We start from the raw sequence: 21,682 nt of genomic DNA, 5'->3' as shown, positions 1-21,682 counted from the left end.
GGCCAAGAATAACAAAAAGTAAAGTCGAGGATCAAATTATTTTACATTTAAATAAATTTCAAATTAATTTAGTCTAGTCCACCAGGCTAACGAAATCTGGCTAACTAACCCAAGAAGCCGATCTCAGAATAGCCTAATATTGTGTTCAAGCTCTCTGTCTACCACCAGAGGTCGCCAGTCACCAATTGAAATGTGACATTTACTCTGGGATTTTCTTAATCAGTCCTTTTTAAGGACATTTTATATTTTATTTTATAATGTGTTGAAATTCTCAGATATTTTATTATTCACACATGGTTATTCGTCACCTGGCAAGTATTCCTAGGTGACTGCATGGGCATAGCCTAATTGCAAATGAAAGTGAGTGGATCAATCCACAATTTCATGCGGCATTATTGGGCTATTCATTACAAATAAATGACAACGAAGTCCTTATCAATTAAATTTGTGTCACAATAGCCCACAGTGCCCTGGTGAAAAGCTTGTAAAAGCATTATATTGTGTTTAAAGGATCATTGTTATATTCTGAGTGTTAATCAGTGTATCAGCTATTCACGCTGAAGTTTATGATAATCCTGATTGATACAATCTGTTTTTAATCCTTAATGTGCGTGCAAGAGTGATGGGTAGGCCTATCAAAGAACATGTGGATTATGACTGAAATGGCTAATGAATTTTGTGAGAATTCACTAAAATGGTGATAATCAGGCTACTTTCAGCTTAGTAGCCTAATTACTACCAAAAACTGATGCCATAGATTTGAAGACGTCAATTTTGACAGCAATACCTAGCTTGCACATCATCGAAAGTGCATAACAACGACCATGACGTCACGAATCCCACCTTTCATGTCCTTCGCAGCGCAGGGAAGTTTGACTACAGGTCGCAGTCTGTGGTTTCGCCACGGGCGCACAGTTGCGCTGACTCAATTCCACCCAGTCCTGGAGAGGTTTGACTTTGATTATTTCTGATTAAACTACGCAAGCGGAGACCAGTTTAAGCCCAAGAGAAGGCTGTTTAACATTGGATTTACATTCTGTGTGGGGATACTACTGCTCTCTCTTTCGGTGGGCTTTCAGGAATAACCAACAACATGTCGAGAGACCCAGAGGACGTGAATAAGCTTACTGAAAGTACATACAAGGTAAATAGCGCGTTCAGATTGCGATTATTGGGTGCCATGGTGAAGGTTTTTATTGACTTTTATATTTATTTGCTCGAGGAGTGTCTAAAAACACAAGCATGCCTAATTCTACATAGGCTATGGCTATGGCTAGAAACAAAACACATGTCCTGTCTAGTGTTGGTAGCCTATTATATGGGCTACGTTATGTCGGTCACATTGCACCTGTAGGCTAACCTGACTGTTATCTCTAAAGGGTAGGCTATTTAATGGTAGCCTAACCTACTCTTAGAAAAAATCCTATTGTCCCCAAGTGATTAAATGGCATCGGTTTCGAGCTCAAAACAAACTATGTTGTAGTGACGTCCTGAGCGTCTAAACACAGTCTTAGATTAATCTTAATTTGCAAGCGTTGTCTTTCTCTACCTGAACTATACCTTGTCTTTCTCAAATGCACCTAAAACACTTGAATGTGACAGGGACTTATTTCACAGTACGTGAACCTTCCCCAGCTAGAGCTGGTTTCAGGGATGGAGTGAAGGAACCTGTTTTTGTGGGGTGTAAAAGTTGCATACCTGACTTTGCATTGTTCTGTTGAGGGTGTGCCTGGGGAATTGAAAGAAGAACTACCCGACGTGTCTGGTGGGGAGCTGCATTCCTCTAGAGACTTAGCTCAGGGATGTCTTCACAAGGACTTTGGTCTGGCCTGCTTCAATTAAGAAGTTAATGATTAAAAGTTCTGCTGGGCTATTTTTGTGTTATGGATTGTATAAACAAACCCCTCTCTTTGCCTTTAAAAAGTTTACAACTTGATGAAGGGTTTGAGATTTCTCTGACATGCATCATCCTCAGTAGACTAAGGTCAATTTTGTCTCAAGCATACTTTGTTACAGCAGTGTACTTTACTTTACAATAAATAAAAAGTAGGCAAAATAGATTGCTAATAGTTTTTTTTTTCTGATTCACACAAACACCAAAAACAGTTTCACTGTAAAATGATTTCTACATCACAACCATTATGGCACTGTATATCCCAATGAGAAAGGAGACAGACCAATATTCTGTTCCTGTTTATTTGTCCAGTTGTATTTAAGCCAATTTTCACTTTTGTTCGCAGAATGTTGTGGAAAGCTTCAACCCAGCACTGCGGAACCTAGTCAACTTGGGAAAGAGCTACGAGAAGTCTGTGACAGGTACTGTGCCTCCGTGCTGTGAGGATTATTGAATTGTATTAGATTGATGTGTACAAACTACAAAAGATCAGTGCATCATGTCATAACGGCTCTCTGTCCTCTGATCACAGCCATGAACATGGCCGGGAAGGCGTACTTCGACGCCGTGGCCAAGATAGGAGAGAACGCCGCCGTCTCGCCGGTCTCCAGAGAGCTGGGTGAGTGTCTGCCCGCCCCAGGCTGGTCCTGAAGCCTGTGCCTTCACCAGCCATTTCGCCAACGCCAGGGAGAATGAGTCATGGTGGCACACGTGGCCAGGAAAGCACAGGGCTGATTAGCCCATCTCTATCCAGCCCTGAGTGAAAAAACAGAGTTCGCTTTGCTGCAGCGCATGTGTCTGAAGAGAGGCACTGCTCAATGTGTTTGGACTACTTGCTCTGTTGTCAGTGATTCAGTATCCATTGTGTTCATTAAGGTCTCACAGACAGTGTGTGTGTGTGTGTGTGAGTGAGTGAGGTGGATGCACATGTGTAGGAGGGGAGAGTGCATTTAGAAGCTCACCTCAAAGCGTTGCTTCATTTGTCATCTTCCATTAGCCTCTCACTTGTACTGTTTCACAGTCTCTCAGATAGATAGGGAAGCCCATAGCACTGCCTATTTTTGTACTCTATGGCTTTTTATATTATGAAGGAAAATGACTGAAAGGAAGAGACTATCATAATAACTCATGTACTGTAGAGAATATTTATTGAGATCATTATGAATGTCTGCAGACCCTCAATGGTGTGTTCATATTTCTCCAAGCCTCCCACTACCAGGACACTCCTAGTGTGTGTCTGTGTGTGTGTGTGTGTGGGGGACTTTCTGGTGCTTTTTGGCTTTGCTGGCCGGCTGTTGTCCCTTTGCAGCCAATGGGCGCAGTGTCTGTTGCTCCAGCTATGTGGCTGGGCTCACTCCCCTCTCAGACGCAGACGGCCGGTCAGACGGTGTGAACTCTCTCACACGTAGCGTTGAAGGCGGCATGCAAACACGCCGAGCAAACAGAGAGAGAGCCTGAGAGAGCGTACCATCGTCTTGGCTCCATCTGCCTCACCACAAACCCCCCTCCCTCCTTCATTAGTGCAGTCCGCCAGGTCTCTGAGAAAACCTTTAAACACTGACGAGACACAGGCAGGCGTGTTTCTGTATGCCACTGTAGTCTTGGGCTGGATCCCCCTCCCCCCCCCCCCCCTCTTTCTCTCTCTCTTTGGCCAATATATTTGTTGAGATTAGAAGAAAGCTCACTGAGTCATCCCAAGAAGTCCCCCAAGCTACTGTCAAAGCTGTCAATTACTGTCAGGGCACAAGAATGTGTTGGCTTATCCATATGTCAAATGGCATTTTAATGGGTTCAAACTCTCACTTTGTGTATATGCACGTCCATTTAACTGTTGAGCTTTGACTTGGTGCTCACGCAACGGTGTGAATATATCAATAAGCTTATCTCTTAATGGCCATGTGTCTGTGATAAACAGAGAAACAACCAGCAAACGCCTGATAACCGCCCAACATTTTACCCACCTGTATCTCATAGGATTCCCTCAAATGAGGATTAATGTGACGCCAAACACCAGCCAAACACCACTGCTGATGTGACGGCCATGTTTGTCCGACCTAATGAGACCTAATGATTGCGCCATCATTACAGCCCTTCATTGGCACCCTTTGTCTCTGATAAGAACGTTGGTGAAGTGGCCCAGCTAGGCAAACACACAGGAGCAGGAATGACCGAGGGAACCAGACTTCCCGGCTCCTTCCTGCCATAGAATGCTCTTGATTGGGTGCGCGCGAGCACCTCTTATTATAGACACCCCCACGGGTATACAGTCAGGCAGAACAATAATATCAAAAGCTTTTACCCTCGTGTTTCTGTGTGCAGCTGGCATGAAAACACAACTTGTTTCTTGTCAAAAAATGAAACATGCCACTGACACTGTAGTCTAATATAGAAGCGATTGTTTTTATGTTTTCGAGGTATTGTGGTAATGCGAGATCGAATATTAGGCATCTCCCAGGGGAGCGGAATGGAATTGAAATGCAGCCAGGTTGGAATGTGAGCCAACAAAGGGCTTCAGTTGACCCTCCACCCTTCCACCCTTTCAGAGGCTGGCAGAGTTATGCGGAGCACTAAGTTAGCTCCGAAGGGGCAGCCCTGGGCTTGGGGAGGCCCTGCCCCACAGGGGAAATGACATTGTTCTTGGGGTGGGAACAAGGGTTTCGCTCTGGTGGCCTGGCCCGGGCTGTTTGGGGCACTTGTCCCTGCCTGGGAGGGTTGCATGACCTGGCCAGTGCAGAGGGTGCTAAATGTCTTGCCTCTCAATTGGAGATGTGATTTGGCTGCGGAGGTTTGATCTTGTTAACTGGCGCAGGGTTGGCCACAAGCATGCTCACTGTGTGTGTGTGTGTGTGTGCGTATGGTGAGAGCTTATTCATCATGTCCCAGGACATACAGTAATGTCAGAAGTTCTCAAGAGGCTTTTTTCCGAGAGTGTGGACTATTGAGCCCCCCCCTCCCTCACTTTCTCTCTCTCTCTCACACACACACACTCTCTCTCTCTCACTTTCTCTCTCTCTCTCACACACACACACACACTCTCTCTTACTTTCTCTTCCTCACACACACACACTCTCTCTCTCACTTTCTCTCTCACACACACACACACACACACTCTCTCTCTCACTTTCTCTCACTCTCACACACACTCTCTCTCTCACTTTCTCTCTTTCTGTCCTCACCTCTCGCACCTCCTCTCTAGAACAGCAGCCGTGGTCAACAGGGCGTAAGCAGTGTCCTGCCACCCACTGTGCTCCCCCTCTGCTCATCTGTCACGTACCTTCACCTGTCAGATGTCTCCGCCTGCGTCACAGACACACACCTGAAACCGACTGTTGCACACCGTTTATGCTCTCTCTGTCTCTCACTGATCTCTCAGGAGATAGAGCCCTTGTCACTGAAGTAACTGGCAGCATGATTTATTTATTTATGTTGTGAAATGCAGAGACAGTGACAAAATGGCAGGATTCATCCATGTCTTAATTTTAAGTTTTGTGTTTCATGTGTCTTTAGTTAGAAGCAGGCCGTGACTAGCCTTATATCAACAAATGAGTCTTACTCCATGTTGCAAGGGCTTTTACTCATGGGTTACTCACACTCCTAGGGTGTGTTGAGCTCACAAAGCTTTTCCACTTGACTGTCAGTCTCTTCACCCTTTATCTCATGGGTCACCGAGGGGTCACATGGGTTAAAGTCAGCACCATATGAGTACAGAGACCTAGCCCGTATCTAAAATGCCACGTATCACATTATCTGTGTTTAAGCAACACAGTAATTGCACTTGGGTCTCACTTTGTTTATGTAATAGCTTGCTAATTGTCTTTGTGTGTGTGGGGGTGTGTGTTCGTGTGTTCGTGTGTGTGTGTGGGGTGTGTGTGTGTGTGTGTGTGTGTGTGTGTGTGTGTGTGTGTGTGTGTGTGTGTGTGTGTGTGTGTGTGTGTGTGAGTGTGAGAGAGAGAGAGAGAAGGCTAGACAAGGGTGAGGACTGTGTGGGTGACCGGAATGATTGTAGCCAGTGTGTGGGCATTGCGTGGCCCCAGTGTAAACAGTGTGGCCTCCACCAAAGCAAACACGGCAACTCTTTTTTTTTTTTTTTTTCTTTCTAAAGTCAAGTGCTCTCGAGCATTAAAGAGCTGACTGCCTCGGAGACCTTCAGCTTGCACCTTCCTCCCAGCATTAGCGGCTCCAGCCAGCCGCCCGTAATGAGCGGCCATGGATTTTCCCAGAAAAGAAAAAAAAACAAAATCAAGCTGACAAAAGGGCGTGCATGTGTTCCAGGAGTTCTGCTTGAGTCACCCGTGCTTTAAAGCTCCTACTCTGAGTCACTGCGGTGTATCAGTCTGAGGTGGAGGGGGTGGTGGTGGGGGCTGGTGGAGGAAGCAGGGAAAGGGAAAAAAACATAATAATTCATCCCTAGCAACCTTGCTGCATGCGCCACTCCCTGCACTCTCGTTTAAGCCCAGTATCAGGGTTGCTGAGCAGCCGCCAGTGCTTTTAAAAAAGGTGGGACAGCCAAAAGGGTTGGCACCGATCACAGAGACACACCTGTTGAGCACTCGCTGACGGTTTCCTGTTAACTCGTTCCTGCACGTCTCCCGTTTGAGGCGGCGGTCTGAAGATCACATTCAATGCCGAGCCATGCTTAAACCCCCGCAACCTCCCAACCCCACCCTCCCAGCAATCAATCATTTCAGGTTCTCTCTTGTCAAAATGTGCACATGATCTGCCGCAGGAGCAGCTACCTCTGCTGTGTGTAATCATCACCGTGAATCGACTCCCTTTGCACAGCATGAATACCCTCCACACACACACACACACACACACACACACACACACACGGAGTGTCCTGGCAGTGGGAGGCTTGGTGATGAGGAGGAGGGAGGTGAGAATGGATGGCTGTGTCTGGCAGCGGTCCGGGATGAGACGCGGCGAGACAAGCTGCGAGAACCTCTCAGTGACTGATTGACAGGCCCATGTGAACACTCGGGCACACACACAGAGACAGACAGGCACACACACACACAGACACACAAACACACACACACACACACACACACCAGAGGCGAATGAGGTAATATTAGTGAGTCAAACCAGTTTTGCAAAACTCAACCATTTAACTGTAAAGAAAACAATTTTCAATAGAGGATGGCGTTTTGCTCTTCATTATATTCAAGCAGTCATGAGTGGATGACATACCGATGACCATAGGTCAGTGATAATCAGCCAAACTCAGAGTCAGTTGGACAATCCAAAGAGCCGGACCCTGAGTCTCTGAGTCTGAGACTCATTATGATGAATCACCCATGGGTGACAAAGTGTGTTTGAGCAGGTCAATTATTAGTTTATGTTTTTGGGGCTGCAGTGTTCCTTGGGGAATTCTAAATCACTTTTCTTCACTAGTAGTTGGAGTGGATTGACATGATGTCCACAGAGATGCCAGTACAAGTGTTCTTCTCATGATGGCACTTTCACTGCTATAAATGGAGATGTTTATGTGTTCCCAATCTGGCTTTCATGTGTTAGATCGGGAGCTAAGCAGGGTAGATAGATGATCACAGTCGTTGAACACACCCTGTTTTCTTGTAATGTCTTGCGCTGGCATCAATCCAGTCTGACTGGATCAAGCCAAAACCATCGCTGTTGTGATGAATCCAAGATGAGTAGTCAGACAAAAGGGATTTTGACTCCATGAGGGAGTAAGTACACTCAGAGAGGGGAGACATGGAATGGTGTGTCTCTCAGCTTTTTCATGACTTGAGCGGTAACCTTTCCGCAGGGGTCGGGTTGGGGGGGGGGGGGGGGGTTGCAGGTTGTTTCTAGAGCTGTGAAAACAGCCGGCGCCGATGCACGCCCGTGCCGCGCATACAAAGGGCTGCATTTACCAGCACGTTCTGCTGACCTTTACCCGAGGGGGATGTTGCTGTCATAAGCACGTGTGCCATTCCCCACGGCGAAGCTCGCCTTCGCACCGCCGGTTATCGCGCCTCGGTGGTGGTTGCCGTCGTTGTTGTTGTTGCTCTGTTTGTTTACTTTTCAGTGAGGTTTGTTTACGTAAGTTGCAGTTCCAGATGCCATAACCTGTTAATAACAGGGGTGTGGCTGTAAAATGCCAGCCGTTAACCAACCCAGGTGCTTCCTCCTGGTGTCTAATACAACAGTGTGATGAGCTTGGAAAGCCCAATGCTGATTCATTCTGGTCCCTTTGGTCTCCTAGGCAGCTGGTCCAGGCGGCATATTTACAGGCCGGTCAGACTAAACTGAACACCGGCAAACGGCCCATCATTTGTAAGAGACGGCACCAGCAGAATATTCCAGTCCGATTTGTATATTGTTCTCAGTGATAATGTGGAATGCCTGGATCCCTCTCTTTTTACTGTGAGGGAGGGAGTAATACATGCGTTCACACTTGCTTTGAATGGTCTGTCTGGGTCTTGTGTGTTTTGTCTGGGCCTCTGGAGAATATCATTATTGACAGGGACGCCTCTCTGTTGTGGCTGACGGGCATGTTCTCTGCCGTCGACAAATGAGCTTGCCAAATGAATCGGCATATTCACAAGTTCTGGTGCTAGTTCTAGTGTTCAGAAATTCATTATTTGTATGTCATTATACTTTCATTAGACACCAGACATACTTCAGCCATTTCTTGGAGCCAGTTCAGACATTATCACATCAAATGCCATATGGTACTTAAAATGTAAATATGTTTTGGTCACTTGAAGAATCCTAGTTGTGTAATCTTGCAAAGAGCTTTAAAGGGTCCTTCATCCTGTGTTATGTACAAGATGTACAGGGTCTCCAGTGGTCTGGGTTTTGTTGCTACAGACTGGGTTAACTCCTTGAAACCATGATTAATCTGAAGGAGACAACAGAAGAATAATGAAATGAAAGCCTGGCTTATAGATGACGATGATGATGATGATGATGATGAATTGTGTTCCCACAGGTGTTGTTTTGATGGAGATTTCCGAGACACAAAAGAAGGTCCAGCAGGAGTTGGAGGAGACGGTGAGTCTGCCACACCACATGACAGGAACAGGGAAGGGATGTGAGGGACACACACAGTGCTCAGAGAGTTCCCTTTTCGTAACGCTCCATCCCTTTTATCCGTTTATCTGATCCAGTCGCTTGCTCGTAGAGGGAGAGAGAGAGATGCTCCAGCACTAATAGAATGTCACAGTGAGATGACTGAGGTCTCCATTAGACCGCCATTAGTCTGGAGATTAAAACCGTGCACAGATGGACTGTGTGGTGCAGACAACCACACACACACACACACACACACACACACACACATTGGCTTGGCTTAACAGCAGTATTTTACTTCATCTTATTAGTGTGTTCCAATACCTGTACTAATATTGTGGCCTGTTTTTATACTTCATACTGATTGCTGAGGTAACAGTGTGGCTCTCCAAGCTGACATAACTCTGAAGCACACAGACGTAAAAAACGATGTTAATGTTTCGCCACGGTCGCCCGATAAGCGGACCCCACTGATAAGGATTTCTCCTCTAGTGCCGTTATCAGCCACGACACGCATACCTTCCCTGGCTCTACATCTGGTCATCTGTGTGTGTTGTTGAGAAACCCCTTTCTGTCGCATCCGAACTAAAAAGCTTTCTTTCTCCTTTTCTCTCTCTCCCCACTCTCTCCTCTCCAGTTCAAGAAGTTCCACAGAGATATCATAGCCGAGCTGGAGAAGAAGACCGAGCTGGATGTCAAGTACATGACGGTGAGGAGAGACACTCGGGAGGTTTCGGCTCTGGAACATCCTGCCCGGTTCTTGCTGTAGACGTGCAATTGCACATGTTTAAGTGGCGTGCCTATGAACACATGCTGCTGGTGGAACACAGCAGTTGAGGGTGGGGGGAGACTTTTACTTTTTCCTGAACTTGGACTAGCCAAACCTGTGTGGGCTTGGGTAATGATACACACACACACACACACACACACACACACACACACACACACACACACACACACACATAGAGATCTTGCTCTCACTTTGTCACTGATGCAGCGATTGTGTCACGTTTGTCCCCCCAGGCCACATTCAAAAGATACCAGTCAGAGCACAAGCTCAAGCAGGACTCCCTGGACCGCTCGCAGTCGGACCTGAAGAAGTTGCGCAGGAAAAGCCAGGGGAAGCATTCCTCTAAGTACGAGGTCAAGGAGAATGAGGTGAGGTCACACGTGACCCATCTAAACAAGCGGACCTAATTCATAGTCATACAAAGGTTATGAAGTCCACAACAGCACAGTGAAATAACTTACTAAACATATCATACATAATGCCCAATATGCCTTATTTCAAATTGAGTCAGATTATTATAAATTATGCCATTTATATAATCAATAGGATTAGGCTGGAAAATAACCTAGTCGCACAATACGAATAAGAATTATATGCTAACGATAAATGCAAACTGTCCTAACCATTTGTCCTGTTTAGTCTGGTATTTAGATTGAGTTTGCTCTACAGTGTTGATCTGTGTGGCAGTTTGATGTTGTTTTGTTTGTGGTCCGCAGGACATTTGAGTGTGTAGGCGTGTCTGTGATCTTTGCCTGCATATAGTGCAGAACAATGACTCCTATTTACCCTGTTTCATAAGTATTTAGCATAAAATCCCATGCGCTTTATGCTCCATCTGATTTGATGTTTCCAAGGGCAGTCTGTCACTGTGCTACTTCCAAACACCATAGTATGCTACATTTGTATGCTCATAGATAGATAGATATACTTTATTGATCCCTAGGGGAAATTCAAGAATTCTTTTCATGCTTTTGTATAAGGAACAAATTAATGTGAAAATATTCCTTGAGAACAAACCATGAAACCCACAAAACCAAACTAAACTCCCCAGCACCACGCCTTCAGCCTCAGGCAGATTCTTTGCATTGGTGCGGCACCTTTTCCATGTGTCCCTCCTTTTCAGACAGAGGTAATTTCTCTGTTGTGCCCCCCTATTTGACCCCACGCCCACAACGAAAGTGCCTGTCCTGTGCGAGCTAGCCGTGGGAGGCGGCCAGCGGAGTGATGTCACTCCTGACTCGGTGCCCTGCGAGCCATTAGCCGGAACAAAGGCAGCTCTCCGTCTCATTAGCGTGCGTGCATTAAGCACTCCGGCTCCTTTTGTGCTGTAAATCAATGTGGTGCTGCAGGCAGGGGGAGATGGGTTTCACTGTGCCTGTAAGCAGAGGCAGGGCTCAATCAAAATCAGTGTTGTTGGTGTTGTTTGTTGTTGTTGTTGTTTGTTTGTTTGTTTTTTGTCACCCCTCGTGTACCAATCAGCAGAATAACTATACCAATTATATATCCCCAACAGAGCTTTTTATGCTTGGTGGACTTTTTTTTAAAATCCATGTCTAGTTTGTTTGGGTAGGTTAGAAGTCAGGAGTGTGTTGTCATTCATCTTTGTTGTTGTCTTTACAGCGTGGCATCTGAACACGCCGGTCGATGTTACCGCGTTCAGCAGAAAAATGATTTGTAGTTAATAGTCTGGTCCAAGGCGATTGATGTCTCTCGCTCTCCCGAGTATTGACTGGCGGTCAAATTTAAAGTGTCCCTCTCTTCCCTCCTCTACTCTCACACACCTCTCCAGCCTCTCCTCACTGTGCAGGCAAAAGCCACTTAAATTTCATATGAATTTTACACACACACACACACACACACACACACGCACTGAGAGCAGTAGTTTGACGTCTCCTTAAACCCCCTGAACCCCCTGTCTTGTAATTGGGGTTGGTGTGTGTCAGCAGATGCGACATGGCGAGAAATGGAAGCACAGTAGGCACTTGTTCGGTCTCGGAGAGAAGCGAGCAGCTTTGTCGCCGGGGATAGGGGCACAGGGAGTGAAAGTGGAGCCAGACATTAAAGGGAAGGGTTGTGACAACAGACTGAAACCTACACCAGGGAGATGGACCATTTTCCCTGTCGCTATGACAACTCTTGTCAGAGAAGAAATGGGGTGTTGTGGGGTGGAATGGTTTCCATAGAGGAGCAAAGCACGAATTCTGACAGAAAGCTCAAACAGCTGTTTTCTTTTCACTGATGGTATGAACTATGGACTTTGAACATAACGTGTGGTCACGCAACTAAACAATTTATCGTGCCCCCCTTATTTTTGCCTTTACAGACAGACTGTAAACATATAGATATATACATATAGAGAAGTAGGTCAGTAATATACTCTAAAATGTCATCTGTAGAAATCTGTACACGTAGATCACATGTTTTGGTTTTGCTAGGATTTAAAATGGTGTGATATGAATAGCATCTCACTGGATGGATGTATGTGAGCAGGTTATTGCCTTAAGATTGTGTGTGTGTGTGTGTGTGTGTGTGTGTGTGTGTGTGTGTGTGTGTGTGTGTGTGTTTGCGTACCTGTTTGTGTGTGTGCATGTGTGTACCTCTCCTCTCCTCTCCTCTCCTCCCTGTTGGGAGGGCTGGGTGTTGGAGAGTGATAAGCAGCCCTGTGTACCCCACCATGCCTCTCTCTGCACTGGGCTGAGCTGATGCCATCTCTCCTCTCCCCTCTCCCTGCAGTGTGTCCGATCCATCTCCTCGCGCCAGGTAGACATGCAGAAGTTCATCGCCGAGGGCTGCCGAGAGGCGCTGCTGGAGGAGAAGAGACGCTTCTGCTTCCTGGTGGACAAGCACTGCACCTTCGCCAATCAGATGTCCAGCTTCCACGTCAGGGTGAGGCTGCCAATCACAAAACATTCTCATATTACCCTATTGGACACCTAAGATTATTTGAAAAGGCCTCCTGAGTCCTAAGATATCGTAATATTTTTCTGGATTGATAACTATACTTTATAGTATTATAATTTATAGTATTATATATACCATAGTATAAAGTTATAGTATTATATACTATAAAGTAATATACTACTATATATATACTTTAAAGTAATATACTACTTAGAAGCGTCTGCCCAATTCTATAACCATAACCATATTTCCAGCCAAGCTCAGGCACATTTCAGTACATTATTGGTGGGTGTGTTCACTGTGTTGTTGTAAATTATACCCATTTTATGCCCTGTGTTATTGGCACAGGCCAAAGAGATGTTGACAGACAAGCTGCCCACCTGGCAAGACAAGTGCAGCGATGCCACCAAGGTGCCGGACAGCGTGATGACCATGATCGAGGGTCTGCAGACACCAGTGTCCATGACCCCAGACGCCTCCCCCCTCATGGAGCGCTTAGCGAGGGTGAGTCCACTCCACCTGCGGATCCTCCTACCTGCTACCTGGTGGTGGAGGATCAGCTACCTGCTCATCCTCCACCACCTCCTTACAAGAGTGCATCACCGAGATTGACTTATCTTTGTCTTGAGTTGGTTATCTTATCTGCTGCAATAAATTGTCAATTGAATCATGTTTAAGATGGTGAACAATGCACTCTGGTACGTGGAGCATTCATTTGATAGGATGAATTGAGGAAGTTGAGTTAAGTAAGTTGAAGAGCTCCTATCGCCAATACCGAGAGAGTAGAATCAGATAGAAAGCCAACACCTTACTGAAATACCACATAATTAGTTTTTATTAGGTTGGAATGTGAGCATCCAAGCTGATAAAATGGCTGTTATCTTGATAAACATTCAAAGGCAGTAAAACAGCATAGTTTTCATTCACTCTTTGCCCTTCATGGGCCAAATAAACTTTGATATTTCAGTCGGTGATAGAGCCTCAGTATTACAGGTTTTGCCAGCAAGACCTGAAGTCAACAAAGAGAGAAACCAGATGCCCAAATGTTGGGATGAATGGTGTCGCCCCCCGCCATACTATTTCCTGGTCTCAGTCTCGCCGTTTTGATTTTTCCAGAACAATTCGGACATGGTGGGGCCCCCACCTGCCCCCGCCCTGAAGGCCCAGATCAGTCCTCTGGCCAACATGTTCACGCAGGACATCCCCAGAAGCCCCATCTCCATTGACCTCAACTCAGGTACTGACCAGCGTCACCGCCCGTCCGCTCGCTCTCTTTAGTTGCACTGTTACTGCAGGTGGTGCTGACGCCGGCAGATCGGTCCACCTTCCCCAGGGATGTTGGTCATCCTGTGGGAAGGTGCATGTCTCAGTTATGACATGTGCATTGACCTTTTAAAAAGACATGAGGAGAGGAACTGGAGGAGGTAATGAAGCCATCGCATCGATTTTGAGCCACCCGGTTCTAATGAAATCTCTTACTCCTAAACTGTGTGGAGAAATGTGGGCGTGGGGGCGTTGTGAGGCATGGGAATTGGATACAGGAATGGTAAGCCTTTGTCACGGGGTTCATTTAAGTCCGTCAAGCTCTCATGCCAAGAATCTGAAAAGTTCATATGCTACACAAAGTTTTCCATTTCATAATGTACCACTTTTTCATTTTAACATGTTTTTTAATAGTCAAAAGAGTAGTATACATCGCACACTGGCAAAGCAGCAAAATATACCCTCCAGTGTGTGATGTATACTACTCTTTTGACTTTTCAATAGTTATACTGCACACCATCAGCACCTGGAGCAAGAAGAGCTGTGCACAGGGATTTTGACCTTTGATGTTTTTTAATATTTTATGTTAAGATCATGTTACTTGGTAATAAATGCAATTATTTGTGAGTTAAATTGTTTTTCTAAATAGCCATGCTAATCTTAATGGCATTCCCCATTCACTCAAGAATGTACAGACCAGGACAGTCTCGGCAGCAGTGGCCTGTCGCGGTCGACCTCGGTGTCCAGCGACATGAACGTTCGGAAGCCGCGCGTGCTCACCATCTTCCCCCACACGGCCGGCAACAACGACACGCTGCTCAGCTTTGACGACGGCGACCTCATCACCCTGCTCATCCAGGAGGAGAAGGACGGCTGGCTGTACGGAGAGCTGGAGAAGACTGGACAGTGAGTGCTGAGGCCCGGGGGTGGCCAGTGAGAGGGCGGAGGTGGTGATGGAGGTGGTGGGGGCAGGGGTGGTGGAAAGTACCAGCAACTTTGACCCGGGCTGTGGGTCCAGCTTCCATTATCTCCCATACCGGCTGAGTGTTTCTGCAGTAGACGTTGATGATGGATGGGGATTATTTTCTCAGTAATGGAATACACTGTGGGTCAGAGTGGTCCCATTATACCTCATATCAGACAGACTCTTTTTCCTTACTTACTGTGTTATAGTGTTGAGTACTTCTGCTAGAGTTCTTAGCTCTTGAGTTCTTACTGGGGAACTGAGACTCACACTGCCTGAATTGGTTTGGGAAGTAATTGTTTTTGAGGGGTGTGTTCAAGTTATTTTGTGGGGTTTGAAGATTTCCGTTCTCCATTTGTACTCCAATGTAAAGTTATAAGTTTTAAATGCAAATGGTTGATCATTACCATTTTGTCATTGTACCTGATACATAGGACACATATGCAGGAGAGTCGAACTCTGACCTCTTTTGAAATCTGTGATGTTCAAAGATGATAGAACACAGTAATGTTGACTCCCCAGAGTGGGAGGGTTTTGAAGCACTGACTTGCAAAAGTGTGTTCTCATTGCATGCCAGATCGCATGCATGACTGGTTGCACACACACACATTATGTCCAAGAATCAGTCTGAGTGTTTGCATAGGTTTACATAGCATCACTGATATGGTTGCTAGAAACCAAAGACTAGAAACGCATTCCTTCAACTATGTAGCCATCGCGTACACGCGCACGCACACGCACGCACACGCACACACACACACACACGCACACACACACACACACACACACACACACACACACACACACACACACACACAGTCACCCTCCCCTGCTGAGCCCCGGAGTGGAAATACTTGTTCTTGGCCTTTTGTTAATTTTTTTTCTCGCTCCTGAGTTGCTTCAGAGAATTCTCAGGGAATGCTTGACATGCCAGACGAGGCACACACACACACTCACAGCACAGCTCTGGCTAATAGAAGGTCAAAGTAGACGGTCGCTACCCTTCAGGTCAGAGGGCCCCAGGGCCAGGGGCGAGGCCACAAACGGACAGACGCGGTCAGTCTTGAAAACGTTAATGTCCTCGTCAATGCTCCAACGCGTTGGTGCGTTCCCATGGCATCGCCGGTTGCTATCTGGCTAGCTAATGGGTGTTTAAGATACTCCCAAGCGCCATTACACCACGTTATGACTAGGCTCAGAGGGCCAAAACGCAGTGTAATGATATGGTCCACAAGGTCAGATAACAATAAAGGGCCGTTCCCCTGGTTTCTCAGACCCTCCCTTTATTGAACCCGCCCTCCCTTTGTCTTGCACTAGACGCAGACAAACAGAACTCCAACAAGCGACAGTGACTGGATATGATATAAAGTGCCATCAAGGAGGTGTCATTTAAAGCTAGGCATGTGTAAAGGCAGCTTGTTAGTATTACAAAGTCTTCTTCACTTAAGAGGTCAGCTAAGGTTATTTTTTTCCATTTTTATCCAACAGCTTGACAAGAAGCGATTTATTGAATTTTTCAAGGCTCACTTTTGCCAGGACGTAAACAGCAGTGGCTTCTGTAAGGCAGTTTCTTAGCAACCATATCTTGACATGCTTTTAGAGATGACTTTTTACCTAATGATTTGCAGCAGTAGAACTGTGAGGTGCAGCAGCCACACAGTGATTTCTTTCATTCAAGTCGCTAATGGCATAATGCAGACGTTGACATGTATGTCCCACTTAGTGCCCTAGTCATTTCCACTAAACACTTAGCTTCCTGGTGACTAAGTGTCACACACACACACACACACATACATGCACACATACATGCACACACACACACGCACACACTATACACACAAAAGCATTTTTCATAGACAGAATGGAATTTGATTAACTGTGCTTTGTGTGTGCCTTTCTGCTTTTGATTAACGATTTCTTTGTTGTCTCGACAGACGTGGATGGTTTCCGTCATCTTACTGCCGGCCTTACGGCGAGCCAGCGTTGACAAACAGGTAAGCCCGTGTTGCATCACCACTGCAGCGTAGACTTGAACTGCAGAGAATAAAAACCTTTCACCTAAGACAGTGCCTATTGTTTCTGATCTTAGACATCAGACATGTTTTTTGTTGTCTCTGTTAAGCCTGGGATGCACATCTAACCCAGTTTCCACTGCAAAAACCACTTGAAACGTCATTTGTATTCTGAAGACTGACCATGCCGCACCAAAGATGACGTTTAATCGTGCCTTGGAATTTAATCAGTGCATCACCGTGTGCATCTGGGCTCTGACCGTGTCTCGTAAACAAAATTAATGATAAAGCTGGAGATATGTCCATAATTCTTTGAAGTGGTGTAAGTCTCTGAGCCTTCTCTCTTTTGGGGTCCCGCAGGATGGACTCACATGGGTATGGAGGGGCAGCTGACCTCCAGGAGGAGGAGAGTCCCGTGCTCCTGCCACCGGCCGACTACACCGACTCGACCAGCCCCATCAAGACCTCCAGGCCCTCTCCCGACAGCATGGTCAGTACAGCCGCTAGGGTTCAACCCTTAAAGTAGCGTTGTGAGTGGGGGAGGGAGGAAATAAGGGGGTGAGTGAATGAGTGAGTGAGTGAGAGAGAGAATGAAAAAGGGAGAGAGTGAGGGAATGAAAGAGGGAGTGAGTGAGGGAGGGAGGGAGGAAATGAGTGAGGGAGGGAGGAAATAGGGAGAGAGTGAGTGAAAGAGGGAGGGAGAGAGTGAGTGAGTGAGGGAGGAAGGGAGGGAGGAAATGAGTGAGTGAGTGAAGTGATAGAGAGAGATGTGGGACGAAGGGATGGAATAGTCGATTCAGCTCTCTCATATTTTTATTGAGGAGCTTAGAGGGTGTTGAGCAAAGATGACCGGCCAATATGAGATATTATTTACTGTGTGATTGTGTACTGTAGGAGGCCCAGGCAGTGCTTTAAAGTGAAATAGCACTCAAGTTCCACTCTGATAAATTGCGTGAAAAAATCAGTCAGAGGAAGAGTTGGACGTTGGAAACAATCTCTCGGTTGTCGTGTTTTTCTTCACAAATCCCCTTAACTGACTTATCAAAAGCGATCACTGCCACTGAGCACAGAGGACCTCTCTGCTCTCTCCCCGCACCGTCGCTTCACAGGCAGGCCCAGCCATGCGGCAACATCTCCTCCAATCCCAGTCCATCTCTGTCTCTCTCCCTGGATTTGGTTGCCTCCCGGGGGGACAAACCTGAAACGGGCACCGGAGCACTGGCCGGCCGACCCCAGTGAAGGGACTCGCTAAACAGTCAGTCCCATCTCTGGCCTCCTCCGCCCCCTCCCTCCACCCCCCCTTCCTTCCCTGAGGCTAGAGTCTCTGCTGGAGCCGACAAATGGACCACACCATGAATACTCTGTGAATATCAATGGGCCCTATATGTGTGTGTGTGTGTGTGTGTGTGTGTGTGTGTGTGTGTGTGTGTGTGTGTGTGTGTGTGTGTGTGTGTGTGTGTGTGTGTGTGTGTGTGTGCGCGCGCGCGCGCGGAGGCTTTCAGTGGAGGCGCGTATAATAAGGGGAAAGGCTGCAGGGTGATCTGCAGTCACCTCCTCCCCTTTTACTGCCGAGCAAAAGCGACGGCTAAAGACGAAGAACTGGGAGGGAGCACGGAATGCACAGCGCTGCTGTCATCTCGACAATAATAAATAGACATTTCAAAAATGCTCCCAGCCTGGTTCTGTGTCTACACTGAAGCAGAGGGAGAGAGAGAGAGAGAGAGAGAGAGAGAAATGAAAGAGAGAAGGAGGGACAGTGACATGACATTGAAAGAAAAATACAAAAAAATGCCTTTGTGAGGAACAGTGAAAATCATGTACACAGACAGAGTCCTTGAGAGTGTCAGAGATGGAGAGAAAAGCAAAGGGGGAAACGGAGAGGAGTAAAAAGCGAGAGACGAGGGAGACTTGACAGATGGAGAGGTAAACGGCGAGGTGCAGACGCGGGGAGGGAGTGAGGGAGACGCCGAGTCAGACAGGGACAGGTGCTGAGCCAACGCGGAGCTCGGCACGTCCACGGCATCAATTAGCCGATCCCTGCATCAGCTGAACCCCCCCCCCCAAACAGCCCTCGGAGCCTGGAGAGTCTCTGGCTCCATTCCCGCTCCTGTTGCACCCCGCCATGGACTGCTGTCTCAGACTTTCCAGCAAGACACAGCCAGCCATCCGCACACAGCAATGCTCATCAGTGGCAAGAACTACACACACACACAGAGACACATATACAGTACATACACACACACACACTCACACACACACACTGATAAACTTCAGGTGTGGTCAGGTGACTGCAGAGCATGATGACCACTTGGTCAGGTGACTGCAGAGCATGGTGACCGCACACTGCCTGCCTGGGACTCTCCACCCACACACCTTGGTGGGTGGAGAGTCCCAGGCAGGCAGGCTGGTGGACAGGTGTTGGCCAATGGGCCCCCGGAGACCCACGGGACTCGTCAGCAGCACCTCCCGATGCCAGCCTGCCCCCTGGTGGTGGCCAGTGGGTGGGGTGGGGTTTGGGGTGGAGGAGATACTGTTGATGGCTTATGGTGTGTTTTGGTTCTGTAAAACCATCATGTTTGTCCTACTGTCACCTGAAAACGATGTAGTGCACTGCACAGTGATCGTTTTGTAATTAGATACTGTCAGTCGGAAGAACTGCAACAATTCAAAACATTTTAGGAAGTATTTACTAATGATTGGTGTTTACTTACACACACGTATATCTTCAGTGTGATTTTTGGAGGAGATAATATCTAGTTTTGAAACGGCTCTTTTTTGCGCTCACTCGAGTCGGGAGTTGTGTGATTGTCAGTGCAGAGAGATGGAGAGTGCTGGCATTTCCAGATGATCAGGATTCCTGACGTGTGGGGTGAGGTCATCGTGTACACACTGTTCGCCCTCAGCGCTGGGGCTGCAGTTTTTCAGAATGATTTGTTGACATCCTGATTGAACCAGTCAGTCCAAAATGTCGGCCAAGTCTCCACTCGGGGAATGGAGATGAAATATGTGTTTGAGTTCCTCATTCTTATACCTGCATCTTTTCTTTACGTTTCTGAACAGGGTGTACCAAATGGAATCTCCAAGCCACCTTTCCTGGGGTGAGTAACTTAAGACAGTGGGCCCTATTTGAAATGGCGGGCAAAAGTGCAAAGTCTATTAACAAGCAAACTTCTTGAACTATAGCTGCCATGTGACATGTGGACGTAGTGATCTGACTCCCCAATGTTTGCGGATGAGGCCTTGGTCACGGTGTTAAATTAGTTCATTGTTTTTGCCTAGTTATTAACTTTATTTAGATTTAAATACTTAAGACTTTGCACTTTGCCCTATCAAACAAATTAGGGCCCGCTGAGTTTCATCTACTGTTAGCAGACCATTTACAAACGTCAATAACTACTTTAGCCATATAAACCTTGTCTTCTCTCTTACAGTGGAGGGAACCCATTTGCTACCGTTAAACTACGACCCACAGTCACCAATGACAGATCAGCGCCCATCGTCTAGGCCCACCCACCAGCGAGTGCACAGTGTGTCCCTCGGCCTGCCTAGCCCCGGGTGGTCGGGGACACCGCATCCCAACCACCCTCTCTCACCTCCAGCTGATCGCCTGAACACAACAGCGTCGCCCTGTACTAACTCTGTTGCATTCCGTTTATACTCATGTGCTTTTCAGAAAGGCGCACAGGGGGAACTTCTAGGGGAGAGGGGTGGGGTGGGAGGGGGTGGCATTGGCTCCAAAACAGGAGGACTCAGATAAGGCAGAGGGGCCACCTGACACTACCATGACCACTTGGCCTCCGGAATAGAGTTTGTGGTAGAAGTGCATGGTTGGAACCATCCCACAAGATTATTTCAACTGTGTTTTGTCCGTCGCCATGTCCATTGAGGGATAGGGCTATTTATATATATACATATATATATATATATATATATATATTTTAGATATAATTTAATAATCCTATAGATCTCTATTTTGAAGCAGAATTAGTGTGAATATTGTAAGTGTCCCGATGACAGCTTTCCTTTTTAAAAACAGTGCATTTTTATTTGAAGTACTGCTGTTGTGTTTTTAAATGATACGGTGAGCCCCTGCCTCTGAATGCCTATGATGACTTTTTATTTGCCATTGAATGCTGAATGAATGTTTTCTGTCTGGAATGTGGATTTTTGCCAGTAGTTATTATTTTGGCACTGTAGTGTTGGTGTGTATTTGCTCCCCTAAACTTCCCCTTTTGTGTGGTTGGACACTTATCTGCTTCCTCACATAAAATGCCTGTACCTGTCTTCGCTCTATATGTTGGTAGTGATCCCTTATCAGCTCTGGTCAGAGACACATACATTACACTGATATTTAATTGTTGGAACACGGCAATACATGCTTGTTATGAAGTGATCCTCCTGTAGTGCCCTTGAGTACAACTGACCTCTGTCCTCATCCATTCTTGAAAGCTGATGTGCATTCTCAGTGACTTACTGTTAAATCCCACCCCTTCATCGTGACTACAGGTGCATATCCTGAAAGTTGTTGACACATTTGTTTTGGAAAATGTCTGGGAAATGGCTTTCTTTACCACATTGTTGTTCTTTGCCATATGTTTGCTCGCCTGTTGCAATATTCACTTTTTATGTTTTAAGTAACATCACACACATAGAGAACTTTTTATATTTTCTCCGTTCATTTTAAGTATCCCTTTGAACATCCATAATGCACACCCTGAGACAGAATGAGACCTTGTTTTTCAACAAAGATCATATTTTGAATGTACAAGGAGACTTTGTTTAAAATAAAGCTATACTCATGGTTCAGTTGTTGTGTTCTTCCATCATTACAAGCTATAGGC

At 46.5% G+C, this 21,682-nt stretch overlaps 1 protein-coding gene across 1 annotated transcript; it reads left to right on the top strand.

Annotated features, from left to right (window-relative positions):
• Positions 1–873: 873 nt before the first annotated feature.
• baiap2l1a (BAR/IMD domain containing adaptor protein 2 like 1a) lies at positions 874–21,647 on the top strand. The gene is made up of 14 exons (XM_048233851.1): positions 874–1,144; positions 2,241–2,316; positions 2,427–2,513; positions 8,832–8,893; positions 9,549–9,620; positions 9,935–10,069; positions 12,435–12,587; positions 12,951–13,106; positions 13,719–13,839; positions 14,552–14,771; positions 16,764–16,823; positions 17,202–17,331; positions 19,902–19,939; positions 20,273–21,647. The coding sequence occupies exons 1-14, from the start codon at positions 1,094–1,096 to the stop codon at positions 20,343–20,345; spliced, it is 1,434 nt and encodes a 477-aa protein (XP_048089808.1). The 5' UTR covers positions 874–1,093; the 3' UTR covers positions 20,346–21,647.
• Positions 21,648–21,682: the final 35 nt, after the last annotated feature.

The sequence above is a fragment of the Alosa alosa genome, chromosome 22 (genome assembly GCF_017589495.1).
Source record: "Alosa alosa isolate M-15738 ecotype Scorff River chromosome 22, AALO_Geno_1.1, whole genome shotgun sequence".
Taxonomy (NCBI): domain Eukaryota; kingdom Metazoa; phylum Chordata; class Actinopteri; order Clupeiformes; family Clupeidae; genus Alosa; species Alosa alosa.
Note: the sequence above shows the minus strand (reverse complement) of the source record. Positions and strands in the feature narration are given on the sequence as shown.

What these genes read in the sequence shown, in the direction of transcription:
- baiap2l1a (XM_048233851.1), top strand. Translation starts at nt 1,094, where the DNA reads ATGTCGAGAGACCCAGAGGACGTGAATAAGCTTACTGAAAGTACATAC. An exon ending in TGGATGTCAAGTACATGACG is followed by an intron (nt 9,621 to 9,934) that starts GTGAGGAGAGAC and finishes TTGTCCCCCCAG; the next exon opens with GCCACATTCAAAAGATACCA. An exon ending in CTCCATTGACCTCAACTCAG is followed by an intron (nt 13,840 to 14,551) that starts GTACTGACCAGC and finishes CATTCACTCAAG; the next exon opens with AATGTACAGACCAGGACAGT.